At 41.0% G+C, this 16,614-nt stretch overlaps 1 protein-coding gene across 3 annotated transcripts; it reads right to left on the bottom strand.

The window, feature by feature from the left end:
* Positions 1-900: 900 nt before the first annotated feature.
* On the bottom strand, positions 901-9,235 carry LOC147873397 (uncharacterized). Of its 3 annotated transcripts, none has more exons than XM_087351358.1 (5): positions 8,794-9,235; positions 8,372-8,447; positions 7,787-7,872; positions 6,787-6,986; positions 901-4,196 (listed from the first exon to the last, which is right to left on the bottom strand). In XM_087351358.1, exons 1-4 carry the CDS (start codon positions 8,834-8,836, stop codon positions 6,814-6,816), a joined length of 378 nt encoding a protein of 125 aa, XP_087207484.1. In that variant the 5' UTR covers positions 8,837-9,235; the 3' UTR covers positions 901-4,196; positions 6,787-6,813. The 3 variants fall into 3 exon arrangements, with proteins under 3 accessions (XP_087207484.1, XP_087207485.1, XP_087207483.1); XM_087351359.1 differs by having other exon boundaries at positions 901-3,825; positions 8,794-9,197; XM_087351357.1 differs by lacking the exon at positions 901-4,196 and having other exon boundaries at positions 5,827-6,986; positions 8,794-9,185.
* Positions 9,236-16,614: the final 7,379 nt, after the last annotated feature.

Genomic DNA, 16,614 nt, shown 5'->3' with positions numbered 1-16,614 from the left:
TGTGACGGTTAAAGCTAAATCTAACAAATGGACGGCATTTAATGATCAAAATAATAAGTGCAGACGCCACTAAATATATTTAGTACGCCTATTATTTGGGTTTTAAAGTTCGACACACATAAAATTATATAAAATTTAACCTGGGGTAAGTGACGTCAGAGACCAGACAAGCAAATGGCGCGCCGCGGTTCCCACGCTATGTCCGCTGTTACTAGCCAAGTACCCAATGTTTCATGCTTTTCAACACAAAGCATTCGTCCAAAACGCAAAATGTAGGCGTTTGTGACACTGCATAAATGCCACTGACCAAGTTTCGCGTCGTAAATAATCCAAACACAAGAGAATTATTGAACATACATTAACTTGGAAACATCCAAGTTTCCCAATTAAAATCTGAGGGCCCACAAAATTGAGCCATCGTAGGTTTAGCTTCATGAAAATCTGTAGCCATTATTCAGTCTTTGTATAAATGTATTCAAATACATTAGGACTGTTCTCGTCACGTTATGAGCTCTAGATTTGACTGCGAAACAAACTATAGAACAGAATGCTTCTTGACAACGTAATAGTCGCTGGGCTATTCAAGAAATCTGACTTCTGGAAAAGTATTCTAGACTTCCGTGGTTTGCCCTATTAGATCACAGCGCATGGAGCATTATATTTGTTATTGACGCTGAGAACCAAGCAACGAACAGGCATCGACGCGCGGCTTGGGAACTGGGCGCTGTGGAATGGGGTTCGTACTCGGCAGGTTACTGGTTTGAATCCAAGCCTGTATGCTCTGCTGTTGTACTTAGTTACTGTGTTTTATGCGGAAACTCTGGATAATAAAGACAGGTGGATGGACTTTCGGACAGGTAGATAGATAGAGATCTGCTCTGCCATAATCTTAAGCTCAGAGGGGGTTCGAAACATTTATTACATGAATAACCATCCCCTAATACATAAAAAGTAAAGATCGAAAGAGGTGTGTTATACATCTAACGCACAGTAAATTTTATTTCAACGACAATTAACATGAAACACCCTGTTTCAGCTCAACCTTCTTTTAAATGGGGGTGGAGTCGCATAGCGTGTGTCACCAAGCAAGCTACCACAGCTGCAGTTTTAGTAAGTTCACTGTGACAAGAAATTCAGGAACGCTAAAATTGTTGAAATAACACGCACGTTGCATTCTGCATTCATGGTCAGTTGCATCGTAACTCAGTAAAGTCCCAAAATTTAAAAAGTTTGCTTGCCGCATTTGAACGTTAAACAGTGAACGAAAGTTCTGACAGCGTACAGAAGTAAAACGCCTGTCGTCATAACCGGTTCTTTTTAAATTCTAAATTACGCATGTCTTTTGAAAATCAGTCACGAGCACGTGATAAAATAACTCCACCCCACAAAGCATTCTTGTACCCAATCGGTAATAGTCGCCACAAACCTCTAATTAGATCACGTGGCTAATAAAATATGCTCGGTACGGAATGATTTTCTGGATATGGACACTTGTTCTCGAGTCTTAGCTCTGCCTTCTTCTTCTTCTTTTTATCTTTAAGTTTCATTTTCACTTCTCGGCCTCTTAAAGCCGGGTCCACACTGACGCTCACTGCCATAACATAACAGCGGAAGGCGAAAATGTGGACCCAGGTTTGTGCCCGAAATATTCAACACAGTAATGTCAACGAAATTGACCATGTTTCGCACCCATACCACACAACAGGCAAAATTAGTATTTTGTATACTTTAATCTTCAGGTTCTTAGAAATCAGACGGGAAGACAAAATATTTTGAACTGAGAAGTAGCGAGCATTTCCGGAATTTAATCTCCTCCTAACTTCCTCGTGAGCATCATTTTGAATCGTTATTGTTTTTCCCAAGTATTTGAACTTTGTCACACTTTCAAAGGACTTATTAGCCTCCTTAATGTCTGTCGCGTACATCGCGGCGTCCGCTACGACGTGGCTGGTCGCACACTGCGTCCCATCCCGGAGAGCGACGTAGCTGGTGGGATTTTTAGGGGTTTTGATGGGTTGTCTCAGGGATTCTTAATTAGCTTAGCGAATCGGTAGGCATGGACTCGAGTCTCATTTGGTGTCACGGCCAGTTCATAACCTGCGTGATCGTTGATCTAGAAATGTTGATCCCGCGTCTCGCAGTCCAATCCTTGATGCTTTATGATCCACGGCGCACGCTTGAGATGGCTCCCTCGCCCCTTCCGGGTCTCCCACTGAGGCTTTATTCTCATGGCCTTGTTTCCGTCGGTCTCTCGACTCGCATCTGCTGACATGGGATTGTATCGCTCGCTCTATCCGTGGCTTCAGAGTCCTGTTCTGTCCTGGGTGTGACGCGAGGCTATGACGTCATTTACTAACACATGCGGCATTACCAGCTGATCGGGGCAATGACCTCCCGCTCGCCGATGTAGTAAGCCATCTTTGTCAAGGTTTACAAAAACATGCCACAGAAATTATGCGACCTTTGTTGCAGAACCGGGCAGTTAACAAACAAATTTTGGAAAAAGAAGGTTACGCCTTTTCATAAGCATAAAATTTTCGAGTTCTTCTCTCTCTGTAGAAGTAAAAGTGCGTAAGAGCTTACATGATTAAGGACTTTCCTGCCTAAGTTACACGTTTATATAAACCAAGAGCACAATACGTCATTTAAATTTATCAAATGAACGCGAGAATTACAGTTGGGAACAGTCACAAAATCTCAAAGTCGTTCTAACGCATGCGCAGATCGGGCCTACATCACGCTACTCTCAACCTGCAATGAGCAAGATATTCTATGGTTCTCGGCTTGTCAAAGAACATCCCACTTCCTTTACTGAACCAGAAGATTCATTATCGTGTTCGGAAAGCCAATTCGCTACATCGAGTCTCCCTAAGATCCATCTTAATGTTATCCTGCGACCTACGCCGAGGTCTCCTCCCTTCAGGCCTTGTAAACACTCAACTCACCCTAACAACATCGGGTGAGTTGCTCGTCAAGTATTTTTCTCTCTTATCTGTCCCACTCCCGTTTTGGGTCCAAACATCTTCCTCAACACTCTGTTCTCAGAGCCCCTCAGTCTATGTTCCTCCCTCAAAGTGAAAGACCACGTTTTGCACCCATAAATACTTTGCACTCAATAATAGCAAACATTCCCCGGATTTAATCTGCTGATGTAGGGAGATAATGAGAGGGAGATTCGTAGATAATTAGGCTTCTAAATCCGAAATAAAAATTCTTCAGAGTTCCCTAAAACGCTTTAATAATGTCGATGTATCAGGAATTGTAAAGTGTTAGAATTATTATTCAGAATATGTACCCCACTTCTTAGCATCAACATATTTTTATTAAGATTCTGGGCCACGAAACACGTTTAATTCCTTTAAAATTGTAAAAAGTTAATTGCCTACTGGAATATTCTTTTATTATCAATGTTGCCGTGAACACACACAAGTCAATCTAATGTTAATTGAAATTGTGTTAAAAAGAAGACAAGTCTAATTCTCGTACACGAGTTCAAAAATGCAGATGAAAACATTAAATGTGATGAACAATAATAATAAATAGGAATCCCTTACCTCAAACTTTGTTCAATTGTAAGAGACCACGACGTCCACCAGCAATGATCGATCTAATCAAAACTAAAATGGAAAGAGTGGAGGGCAGTTTGACAGATTTCTTAATAATTCTTGTATAAGATAAGAAATTGTGATATTCTATATTAGTAAGAATTGCCACAAACAACATATTCCTTCCACCTAACATTTACCTTGTTACAAATGAACCTAAACGATAACAAGCCGCTGCATCCAGTCTGTACAAAAAGTCATTATTTCATGGTCACCAACTCTGAAATGACAAATGTTCGTGTAAAAGACAGATCAATGAAAATGTCACCTTATATTTTAAACTGCGGCGTAGCTCAGTCTTTTGTGTGGAAGGAAACAATCTTGGATGAAGATAAGTGCAAAATTCCTCTGACAGCATAGCCGAGTTTCCAGGAAATTCCAAAGTGCTATGTCCGTGACATTCCACATGTAACCAGATTCATTCAGAATGGAGTTGCCTCTTTCCACATCCTACGTCATTAGGAACCCTGCTTATTCCAAACTGCATTACAACACTGATATTTAAACACCGCAACCTATCTGCTGTCACACCGCAGCGACCAGAATGGCATATCCAGATCACATCAGGTGTTCTGAGTAAAGGTGACAATTCTGAAAAAAAAAGTAACACACACATCGCGAAGACAAGTTTACTGCAATTACTGTCATCATTATTGTCATCTTCTTCTTCCAAACATCTAATCTGTCTCACTGGAATCCTAACTGGTAATATTACACAATATCATATTTCAATAATAACTGTTTCCAAATCCAGACAACAAAAATGGATAAAAACTCAGATCATACTGGCTATACTACCAACTACAAAACATCAGTGCCTTCCTGGACAAACATGTAGTAGCTAGTTTTAACACTTTTCTTAGTATTCAAATTGAGCCGAGTTGTTTTTTAACGATTACGAGGACGAACAAGACCTCAAATCAATGTAGAAATACACGAATTCTGTCGGCCAATGTACAAACGTTCTAGGCTACACTTCGGCAAGTTGTCAAATGTCACTTTCATAAATTACAAAGGGACCCTTTTCCCCCGCCCAGTAACGTATCCAACGCAACGAATTATGGTCGTATCACGTAGGAAAATGGTGGGGACAAACGAAGTCAAATCAGACGACAAAACGATGAAGTAAAGCAAACGCGAAAAGCCGTTCAATATGACCTTCGTGACTGTGTGTTCGTAAATAATTTGTTTCAGTTACGGTAAACAAATGATCATTTCCTTGTTAACCAAAGCAACGCGCCATTCATTACGCTAAACTACGTTCAATTTTTCTGCTACCCTTTTTAAAACAATCCGCACACCTACGCCCACATCTTGGGGCAGATTTTTATTCAAAGTCTTGGTTACTCGTATGGTCACATTTCCAGCAATTACAGAAGCAGCAGTTTGCCAGAAGACAACTGCCTGCCTTCTCTCTCTCGCTCCACACCCAATTCACATAACATGATGGAAGGATGACTGTAAGTGCTAAAGAAACTGGCAGGGTGCTGGGGCCACCTACCCGGTCGCAAATACTTAGACATTCTGTAATATGGACGTGGGGATTCCCCACTAAGTAAAGGAGCCACCAAAAATTTCTTACTTTGAGGAAACATCTCTCCATGACACCAGCAGCAGCACTCTCAATGTAACAAGTAGAAACACAACAAAATAAAGAAAGCAATTCTACAAAACAATATTTTGTATCTGACATTACGTCAATAAACAGTTTTACGAGATGAGTTTTAGTGCACGCTGATTACGGAATTGCCAGCATGTCTACACGAGAATTTCTGATTGTGGTCACAATGTTTATTAAGATCCCGGGACCCCTTCAACATCATAATCGTATGTTGATTGACTACCCAATAACAAGATCAATAAAACGTGCAACAAACAAAGCTACGTTCTACCTCCAAGAATCATACGCAAAGGAATCTTCACTCACAGACGGCTCGAACATCTAATATTTTAACAAACATCCTGCAAAAGAGCTGTACCACTTAAAGTCCCCTCCCTTCCATTTCAGCACGGATTCTTACAGTAGTAATAAGTTCTAGAAATGAATGGAGGGGAGACACGGGTTTCGTATTGTATGCATTTCCTTCCTGATTTCTGCCCTCTAAAAAATAACTGAGGGTTTTCGTGGGTGCGATATGGGAGCCCAAGATGAGAGGAAGGAGGGGTTATGTAAAAATATATTTATGAGGGAGCAGCCAAGGTGGTCAACGAACACCAAACAGACATCATATATCATTTCATTTCCAGGTCAACAATCTTTAACCAAACTAAATGGTCAATAACTTCAGCCTGTCTCTCTCTCACACACACAAAAACACAATCTCTACATTCTTCCTAAGGAACACTCTGACTGACAACACTAACAAATTAGTCTTTCCTAAGCCAAGAACTCTTCACAACCATTTTACAGACATAAAATAACAATCCTGACGAACACCACCACTGGTACATTGTGACCCACATAAGTGGCACTGCCTTTCTATACTTGGTTCCAACCAACCACACCACTCCTCGATCCTAATGCAAATCCCCTTACCCCACCAACAACCACGGAATATACCAGAAGTAATACTGAGCCTCATCACATGTCCATGAGACTGACACCTGACAACTCTCAACTTATGGTTAAGTCTCAAATAAATGGAACCTCTGACAGTCATCTCCATTTTTGCAAGCAAATCCAAATTCATAACAAACACCACACCCCAAACTTACAAGTTTTGTAACCGATCCCCTTGCTCAACACAGCAAACTCTAAAATTAAGCACAAACACAGAAAATATCCCGGCAGCTCCGCTCACTGTGCACAAAACTAAATTACTTACACTGGCAAATGCTCACTTATTAATTAGTAAACAGACCACATTAAAGGCTCCTCAGCACTGCACACATCTCACGTGTAACAAAACCTTATCACAAATAGTCACCACCCTCATCTACAAGCTACACCTAACCTCCAATTTCGATGTCCTATGAACAATATATTCACTAGAGAATCATGAATGTCTCTAGCATACCACAGATACTGCAATTATGCCAATCTCTCACCGCACATAGGTCTTTCAACATATCAAATCTCACATTTAAGTTCACAACATCTAAAGTACCTAATAAAATTGGACAGACTCATCTCTCTCACATGACAACCGCATCAAATACATTCTAATGCTCATGTACTCACACAACGAATGCCTGGTTCAGACTGATATCAGTTTCTTGCGGATACGAGGTTCCTTCTTTGTCCCAGCAGGTTTAATCTTCTGACATCAAGTCGGTCTGCCAACTGTTGCCGCACGTACTTCAACGCTTCTCTGGCTAGCAGTACGCAGGTCACGTGGTGCTCAGTACAATCTGAAGGATCATTCTGTTTCTCGTAATCTGCTACTCCCAGAAAGAGAAAATACATTCACATTCAAGAAATCAAGACATCACACTCTTCTAAGAACACACAGTTTTACTTCACCAAGCAGTTAACACTCCTACCTTAGCCAATGAACAAGCACCTTCCATTTTCAGAAGACAAATTCTGTCAAGTTCATTACAAACCCATTCACAAGTTAACTTTAAATACGGGTCACAACCAGCGACCTGACAAATTCTGAACTCCCTCGCTTACAGATTCATACTGGAGCCTTTTTTTCCTCCCCCCCAGCAAATTTAAAACATTCGCCAAGTGGGCCATTATTCCACACGTCATAATACTGCAACTACAAACTCTACAACTCACACACATCACGTCAGACCCACGCAACTTCCCTTGCCACTGATTCAGTGGATATTTTACGAACAGTTCGCTTGCCGTCTGTTTGGAGCCGAGGTGTCCCGGCTTACACGGCTCCCTCTCCTCATGCCCCGTTATGACAGCGAGGGAGTCTATAAACACCAGAAGGGCCCATGCCCTTCAGGTTCGCCTGTTTTGATGTCATGAAGAAAGGACGTAAATGAAAGATTAAGAAATGGCAAGCCACTACAACACAGCCAACATCTGTAGCACTTCTACTACTAAGGTGAATTCAACCGACAAGGGGCAAGAGGTAGCCGTATCAATTAGATTTATTTTCCATATCACCATCAGTAATGCCACTTTATAATGCCTTCTGGAAGCAAAGATGGAAACTTCACCATCAGTAATATAAATTGTTTCAATGTTGAACAATCTAAATTTATAAAACTGAACTCACCAGCTTCCTGTGATATCGCCACCATTGTGTAGTGACACACAAGGAACACCGTCATAACTCTTTCATGGCTGCAGCAACAAACACTCCTACCAACATACACAACAGGCCTTACTGGCTTTTCCAGATATGAAGCAGACGCTTTCAACAAGTTCACATACTAAATGTGGTTTTAAGAGAGATTTCAGGTTCTCACAGTGGTCTTTGGGTTCTAACACCACTTGGACTTACAGAAAACCAACACCGATTATGGTTTTCAAACATTTAATGGTTCGCTATATCAGCTGAAGTTATCCTTGTGACTAAGCGCCATGCCGTGAGGCAGTGGGAGCATGGAGGTAAACTCCATGCATTCTCAATTATAGAACTATGTGGAGGTCAGCCTCAAAATGTGGTTCCTTACACTGGCAAAGAAAAATCACGTTCTTCATTGTTTCTTTGTAGTCTCAATAGAAGAAATAGACAAGTTCTTCATTTCATTAAAACCATTTGCTACCTTTCAGGAAAAAAGGTCTTCTTCTTTCAATAATGGCATTGTAATTCAGAAAAGAAGTTTATTAAACAATTTACTCAAATGGATGAACTTACCTGTGACTGCCATCTGGTGAGTGGCTCTGGCTTGCTTGTCCTGCAATCTGTACGGAATCCCATGGACTGCGGAGATCTCCACATGTGGATCATCAAAACTGCAACAGCGAATCACAATGAGTAAAGACAATTACACTCACATCCTAATGTTCAATGGTCACAGCAGTGGCCAATGCAGTTGCTGCTTCCTAAATCAGCAACTGATGTAAGAGGCACAGAGCAAATGGGAAATCTGGGTTTATGATATGACAAAGAAATACATTACTTGTAGAAGCCTCCTGGTACTGACAGGATACTAAACCCAAACTAATTGTGATACAGCCTCTAACGGGCTCACTGTACCAGTAAATGATGAGTTCTGGGTGCTCAGAGAAAAATCTATAACAGTGCCTCATAGACTGCCTCCAACTGCTCTTATATACCTTGGACAGGAGAACAGCTGCTGCACTCTATTCTCATCATCATTAAAATTCAGGGATGCCACCAAGAAACAGCAAATTATTTCCCAGCACTGACGACGGTAGAACGGATCCGTCGTGCTTGACTTCTGAGCACTAGATGCTGTCTCCACGAACTGGAAAACACAACCAACAGTTTCAAGTTATAACGAGTAAGGGAAGTCAAATGTTTTAGTTACAGTAACTTCCATGCGGCATTGTTATAATACTTTCACGTACTGCACTTACTGTAATACTCTAAACACCTTTTCTCCACATCAGGGCGCATGTCATATTTATTTCCAGAAACTTTGGGTTTCATGGACACCTAGACTTTTATTTTGCAAGTGGAAACAAGTTTGACAAATCTCAACAACACTGAAATAAAAATTAACTACAAGCATATAATTTTTGTATAGTCTATGCTAACCCTAATAAACGTCAAAAAGGAACGTACTATACGCGTACCAAGTTATTTAATAATCTTCCACCAAAAATTTAAACTCTAAATGATTTAAAGGTGTTCAAGCGTGCATTGAGAGGTCACCTCATCACTCACACTTTCCATTCTGCAGTTTAATTCACCTCTGCTGAAATTTCTTCAGTTTTATGTATATCTATAATCTATATTTAAAGTGGTTTTGCATTTCTATTTAAAATTCTGAGGTTTATGTATATTAATTTGTAATTTTTTTTAATACCTGTATTGCAGAATCTGAAGGTTATGTACATTCACATGTGAAACACGTCCTTGCATTGTGTCAAAAGTACTGAGGTTTACATATATTGAATGAAGTCCTGAAGTTTATGTTTATTGTATGAAATGACTTGTACTGCATCCTTTGGATTACTCCTAAGAAGGATCTATGGAATGCAAACAAACTCTACTCTCTAACATACCTGAATAATGCAATTCCTTATCACACACACTAATAAGGCTTTTTACATGCAAAAGAAAATAATCACAACAATGGCAGGTGTCAAAAGCTGCTTACCTTATAGAGAATAATTTCGTAAATTTAATATACTTCCACTTGCAAGTGAATTTATACTCTGCTTGCTATCATTTGTGGTGGAAAAGTTGGATAATTTTAAAAGAAATACAGATGTACATAATTTAATTACAAGATGTAAACCCTGCTAAATGTCAAAGAGGAGTGTACTTTACACGTGTCAAGTTATTTAATAATCACCAACCAACAATTAAAACTCTAAATTGTGATATAAATGTATTCAAGCCTGCACTGAAATTAGCTTTCATACTTGAATTGCAAAATCTGAAGGTTATGTACATTCATATGTGAAACACGTTCTTGTAATTGTGTCAAAAGTATATTGAATGAAGTCCTGAAGTTTATGTTTACTGTATGAAATGACTTGCTCTGCATCCCATGGTTTAGTCCTAAGAAGGATCTATGGAATGCAAAGAAACTCTACTCTCTAACATACCTGAATAATGCAATTCCAACATGCAGTCAGCCTCTGTCAGAGCATTACCGTTGCTTGGCAGAAAAAGTATTCCTCTTCCAACTTGGTACATATTCCGAATATTCATCCAGTTAATATTCTTTGTGATATGAAGTCAGAAGACAGTGTCCTACTTCTTGTACTGGTGCCTCTTATGAACAGACAGACACACACACTCACTCACTCACATCCAGTTATTGTAGCTCTATACATACGCTGCACTTTGTGAGCCAATTAATATGCTCTCTCTTTGAGAAATGTTGGTCCAACGCCCTATCTCGTGTCAGGGGCACAACACAGAGGTTTTACTCGCCAGTAACAGGTCATCTAACTGCGGCCAATATCGTTCTGGTTCTTCACCCCAGCCATGTCAAACAGAACACCCAGAGGGAACTGAAGCAGGTAACTTCATGATGACGGCATGGCCGGTGTCCTAGAACATTAATGAAAATACATACTTCAGTACCCCAACACAGAGCAAGCGAGCGCACATCACGGCGCACGGAACGACAACCATCAACACTGCACAATGCATACGCCCGAAAACGTGAGTACAGAAGGGATGTGGACTGCCTGCAGGAATATGCCGGGGCACCAACAATGTCGGCGTGAACAACTCTGTAAGCTCCCGAGGAGAGCATTCCACCCTAGGGAATGTTGTGAATGTGCATGTACCTACGTACAGAGGCAAAAGGAGAGGTTACGGTGATGAGAAATTAATCGCGGAAGTTGAAACAAACAATTTCCTTGGCTTACAAGTTGACAACACCTCAGATTGGAAGAAGCACACTGAGTATATTATTCCCTAATTAAGCTCTGCGTGCCTTGCCATCAGAACAGTCATACCACCCATGACAATAGATACTATAATGCTAGTTTACTTTGCTTATTTCCACTCTGTGGTGTCTTATGGATTAATATTTTGGGGGAATTCAACAGACAGTAATAAGGCTTTTTACATGCAAAAGAAAATAATCACAACAATGGCAGGTGTCAAAAGCAGCTTACCTTGTAGAGAATTATTTCGTAAATTTAATATACTTCCACTTGCAAGGGAATTTATACTCTGCTTGCTATCATTTGTGGTGGAAAAGTTGGATAATTTTAAAAGAAATACAGATGTACATAATTTAATTACAAGATGTAAACCCTGCTAAATGTCAAAGAGGAGTGTACTTTACACGTGTCAAGTTATTTAATAATCACCAACCAACAATTAAAACTCTAAATTGTGATATAAATGTATTCAAGCCTGCACTGAAATTAGCTTTCATACTTGAATTGCAAAATCTGAAGGTTATGTACATTCATATGTGAAACACGTTCTTGTAATTGTGTCAAAAGTACCGAGGTTTACGTATATTGAATGAAGTCCTGAAGTTTATGTTTATTGTATGAAATGACTTGTACTGCATCCTTTGGATTACTCCTAAGAAGGATCTATGGAATGCAAACAAACTCTACTCTCTAACATACCTGAATAATGCAATTCCTTATCCAAGTAACAAACACTCCAGGTGCTTCGTTCTGTCTCGTTCTTCACATCTCCAACTCCAAAAAAGCTGCTTCCCCATCACGCACACAACTGATCTTCTGAAACACTGATATTCAGACAAATTGGTCCTCCATGTCTTGGTTGATGCCAGTAAACACACACTACAGCTACAGTTCACATGAAAGTTGCTACTCAGCACATCCCCTGATCTCAAACTCCTCTTTGAGACAGACTAGGCACTCCCACTAAATCTATAACAGTACACCTCCTCGGAAAGCAAGGTATATAATCGCACGAGGGCCTGAGGTCTTCCTTGTGGCATTGTGAGGCATGCTACGAACACCCCATACTTGGTCACTAGGAATCAAAAGTGGGCAACTGTGGTGTGGTGTGGTGTGGTGTGGTGGCCACATAACCAACATTACAACCTGTAACCCTAGCTGCTTACTTCTAGCTTCTTCACTGCGATAAGCTCTTGCACAAATTTAAATCAACAGCTACTGAATTTCCACATGCAAGTCACAAAAACAGAGGCTGCCACCACGAGTCTGTGGGTCATCCCAACCGCATCGACTGATGAATTGTGTCCATCATGCACAGTGGTCATGTCAGCTACCGGGGCAAAGTCTTGCTACCTCCGTAGTAATGATGGACTCGAAACTGCATAACGGCTGAAGTATCCCATATGCTTGCATTCACGCCTACCTGAAACAAAACCATGTACAGAAATAAACATCCGCATTGAGAGACCAGTATTAATTCTTACTACGAAGGCACTCTACACCACATTAATAACCTACTGGCAACTAATCCGGCCTTTCGTGCAACCAAAATATTTCCCACTTTACGTACTTCACACAGGAGAAAGATGACAAACATCAGTTCAAATAAACTTGCAAGCATTGGAAATATAAGAGAGTAAAGCTGCACTCGACTGGCCATGCATCCTACCATCACGCCGTCCGAAGTAAACAATAACAGCAGAGGAGCTGCGCCATTTTCTCGCACGCAGGGACGGCAACGTCTGAAAAACAGCGAACACATCCCGCCACCGGCGGAGCATGAGGGATATTCAATGACCAATATGTGCGCACCATCTACCGACAATACACCTGAGGTACATGCCCGTCCGCAAACACTACACGGCACTGCCGAACCAAATGCTGACTGAAATACCACTCCAAACACTGTAAAATTATGAGGACCTCAAACTTTATTCCGTGAATACAATTAGTGACACATCTTCTCCTTTAAAAGGACAGGAAGTAAAGAAAAAAATTAAGGCGAAACGAGCTACCAACTTCGCCTATAAGAAACCAACTACCAATCACTTCCATAACCTCAAAAATCATAAAATAATTTATGGATCCAACCACACCCAATAAACTACAGCTCAATCAACTTAGCACTATGAAACAAGTAGCCCACAATTTGCATCTACATCGCCTACATCCTAGGGCACATTTGTCACATAACCTGTCGGTCGCCGTTATGTTACTGCTCAGATTGATACCAGACACAACTCTTGAATACCTGCACGTCTACCTATAAATCACCCAGTGAAATCGTCCACGTCCTTTCCAACACGAACTTATCCTCGTCACATTTCATGTTGGCACTCAAGACATCACGCAAATTCAGCACCGACATTCTCCCTGCGCGATAATTTCTCACAAGTAATTTTGCAGAAGGGCGAAAACGTCTCGCGAGCTGAGTCATTTGAAAAGTACGACCAACATCACCTATAAGACACCAACTAATAAACATTTCCATAACCTAAATATCTTCCATCATTTATAAAAACAGGTGGGATTTCGTAAACTACAGCTCAATGAACGAAGCACTATAAACGATTATTGCATATGTCGCCACTACACAGCCCCTCTGCCACCAGGTTGTACTTCACGAGCATCTATAACACACCCAACGACCCAGCCCACTGGTGACCGTACTTCAACAACACCAACTTCCCTTCGTCAGACTTCATTTTGGCACATGCAGCAATCAACACTTAATACACTACCAACAAAATTAATGCCGGCAATATTCGCTGAAAACCACTTGCAGAAAAACACACACAATCCATAAAACTCATTGCACTTACCTAACTTACAAAAAGCAATCTCATCACTGGCAAGTCACACTTTTCGATCATAGGACAACTGCTATTGCGCATCTCCCGTTAACGACTGTTTGGAAACTCCCTCTCGGTGATGATCACCAAGTATTCCCGTTACCTCCCGCTTTGACATCTCTTTACAGATTTACATAGAGAAAATACAAACTAAGTAATGCGTGGTCAGCACACTTTTAAAGCCCTCCTGGGTCAGAGAACGGACATCCACTATTATCAAGACTGTCCGGTATAGCTATGCCAGAGATCTTCATCACCGCACTTCCTAAACGAGTGAAACTGCAGAGCCCCCCCATCTGCTTCCGAACAGATGCAGAATTACCGACGTTTTGAGGATCTTCCTGTGGCATTAGCTTGAACTGAGAATGTGAAATGGGATGAAGCAGATAAAACGAAATAACATATTCTTTCCAGGAAGAGGAATCACATCTTTGGTGACAAGCTGCGGCCAAAGCCAAGAGCACCTGCAACTTACAGCCTGTCACACATGACAAACTCTCTCTCATTCCGAGATGTGTTGGCCACCACACTATGAAGCAGACTCTTATCAACGCAATGTGATTGCGGCCGACATTTCTACTATTTTACTACACTCCGTAGAACACCCCACACACATAACTAGACATCCACACCTTACACGTTCACATGATTCATATCTAAGTTGCTATCACACTTGCAACACAATTACCACAACAGAGCAAGCCCTTGTCAATGGGTTAAATAACAGAAAACTCCACCACCTCTCCAGAGGCACACAAAATTTACACGCTGCATTCAGTCCTCTTCTCCATGTACGCACTCAGCAACAGGACGGCCAACCATCGGGGACACAAGCGGTCTTCTCTCGGATATCAGTCTGTCTAGTGTTGGTGCACTCCTCCTGCAATATACCAGGAAAGGTGTAAGATACACAAGAAATCTAGAATCTCAAGGGGCCACTTTCACAGACATTGGAGGCAAAGGCGTCTGAAATGGAACAATCTCATGCCAACTTATTTTATCTAATGGGTGCCTCCTGCTTATTCAAATAATTAATCTGAAATGGGGGCGGGGGGGAATGCCGTTCATAGACATACAGGGGATTAGACACGTAAGAACAAACATCCAACATGCAGTCAGCCTCTGTCAGAGCATTACCGTTGCTTGGCAGAAAAAGTATTCCTCTTCCAACTTGGTACATATTCCGAATATTCATCCAGTTAATATTCTTTGTGATATGAAGTCAGAAGACAGTGTCCTACTTCTTGTACTGGTGCCTCTTATGAACAGACAGACACACACACTCACTCACTCACATCCAGTTATTGTAGCTCTATACATACGCTGCACTTTGTGAGCCAATTAATATGCTCTCTCTTTGAGAAATGTTGGTCCAACGCCCTATCTCGTGTCAGGGGCACAACACAGAGGTTTTACTCGCCAGTAACAGGTCATCTAACTGCGGCCAATATCGTTCTGGTTCTTCACCCCAGCCTTGTCAAACAGAACACCCAGAGGGAACTGAAGCAGGTAACTTCATGATGACGGCATGGCCGGTGTCCTAGAACATTAATGAAAATACATACTACAGTACCCCAACACAGAGCAAGCGAGCGGACATCACGGCGCACGGAACGACAACCATCAACACTGCACAATGCATACGCCCGAAAACGTGAGTACAGAAGGGATGTGGACTGCCTGCAGGAATATGCCGGGGCACCCACAATGTCGGCGTGAACAACTCTGTAAGCTCCCGAGGAGAGCATTCCACCCTAGGGAATGTTGTGAATGTGCATGTACCTACGTACAGAGGCAAAAGGAGAGGTTACGGTGATGAGAAATTAATCGCGGAAGTTGAAACAAACAATTTCCTTGGCTTACAAGTTGACAACACCTCAGATTGAAAGAAGCACACTGAGTATATTATTCCCTAATTAAGCTCTGCGTGCCTTGCCATCAGAACAGTCATACCACCCATGACAATAGATACTATAAAGCTAGTTTACTTTGCTTATTTCCACTCTGTGGTGTCTTATGGATTAATATTTTGGGGGAATTCAACAGACAGTAATAAGGCTTTTTACATGCAAAAGAAAATAATCACAACAATGGCAGGTGTCAAAAGCAGCTTACCTTGTAGAGAATTATTTCGTAAATTTAATATACTTCCACTTGCAAGGGAATTTATACTCTGCTTGCTATCATTTGTGGTGGAAAAGTTGGATAATTTTAAAAGAAATACAGATGTACATAATTTAATTACAAGATGTAAACCCTGCTAAATGTCAAAGAGGAGTGTACTTTACACGTGTCAAGTTATTTAATAATCACCAACCAACAATTAAAACTCTAAATTGTGATATAAATGTATTCAAGCCTGCACTGAAATTAGCTTTCATACTTGAATTGCAAAATCTGAAGGTTATGTACATTCATATGTGAAACACGTTCTTGTAATTGTGTCAAAAGTACCGAGGTTTACGTATATTGAATGAAGTCCTGAAGTTTATGTTTATTGTATGAAATGACTTGTACTGCATCCTTTGGATTACTCCTAAGAAGGATCTATGGAATGCAAACAAACTCTACTCTCTAACATACCTGAATAATGCAATTCCTTATCCAAGTAACAAACACGCCAGGTGCTTCGTTCTGTCTCGTTCTTCACATCTCCAACTCCAAAAAAGCTGCTTCCCCATCACGCACACAACTGATCTTCTGAAACACT

This window comes from Zootermopsis nevadensis, unplaced genomic scaffold, assembly GCF_977971745.1.
Source record: "Zootermopsis nevadensis isolate Lab colony 2312 unplaced genomic scaffold, Znev_1.0 Znev_ptg000019l, whole genome shotgun sequence".
Taxonomy (NCBI): domain Eukaryota; kingdom Metazoa; phylum Arthropoda; class Insecta; order Blattodea; family Termopsidae; genus Zootermopsis; species Zootermopsis nevadensis.
The sequence above is the reverse complement of the archived record's forward strand: the minus strand, read 5'-3'. Positions and strand labels throughout refer to the sequence as shown.

Excerpts from the sequence above, each read along its gene's own strand:
- LOC147873397 (XM_087351358.1), bottom strand. The coding sequence starts at position 8,836 with ATGATGATGAGAATAGAGTGCAGCAGCTGTTCTCCTGTCCAAG. Across the intron at positions 8,448-8,793 it reads CAGCTGTTCTCCTGTCCAAG|ATCTCCGCAGTCCATGGGAT; the intron begins GTATATAAGAGC and ends CCACATGTGGAG. Across the intron at positions 7,873-8,371 it reads TCACCAGATGGCAGTCACAG|GAGTGTTTGTTGCTGCAGCC; the intron begins GTAAGTTCATCC and ends GTATGTTGGTAG.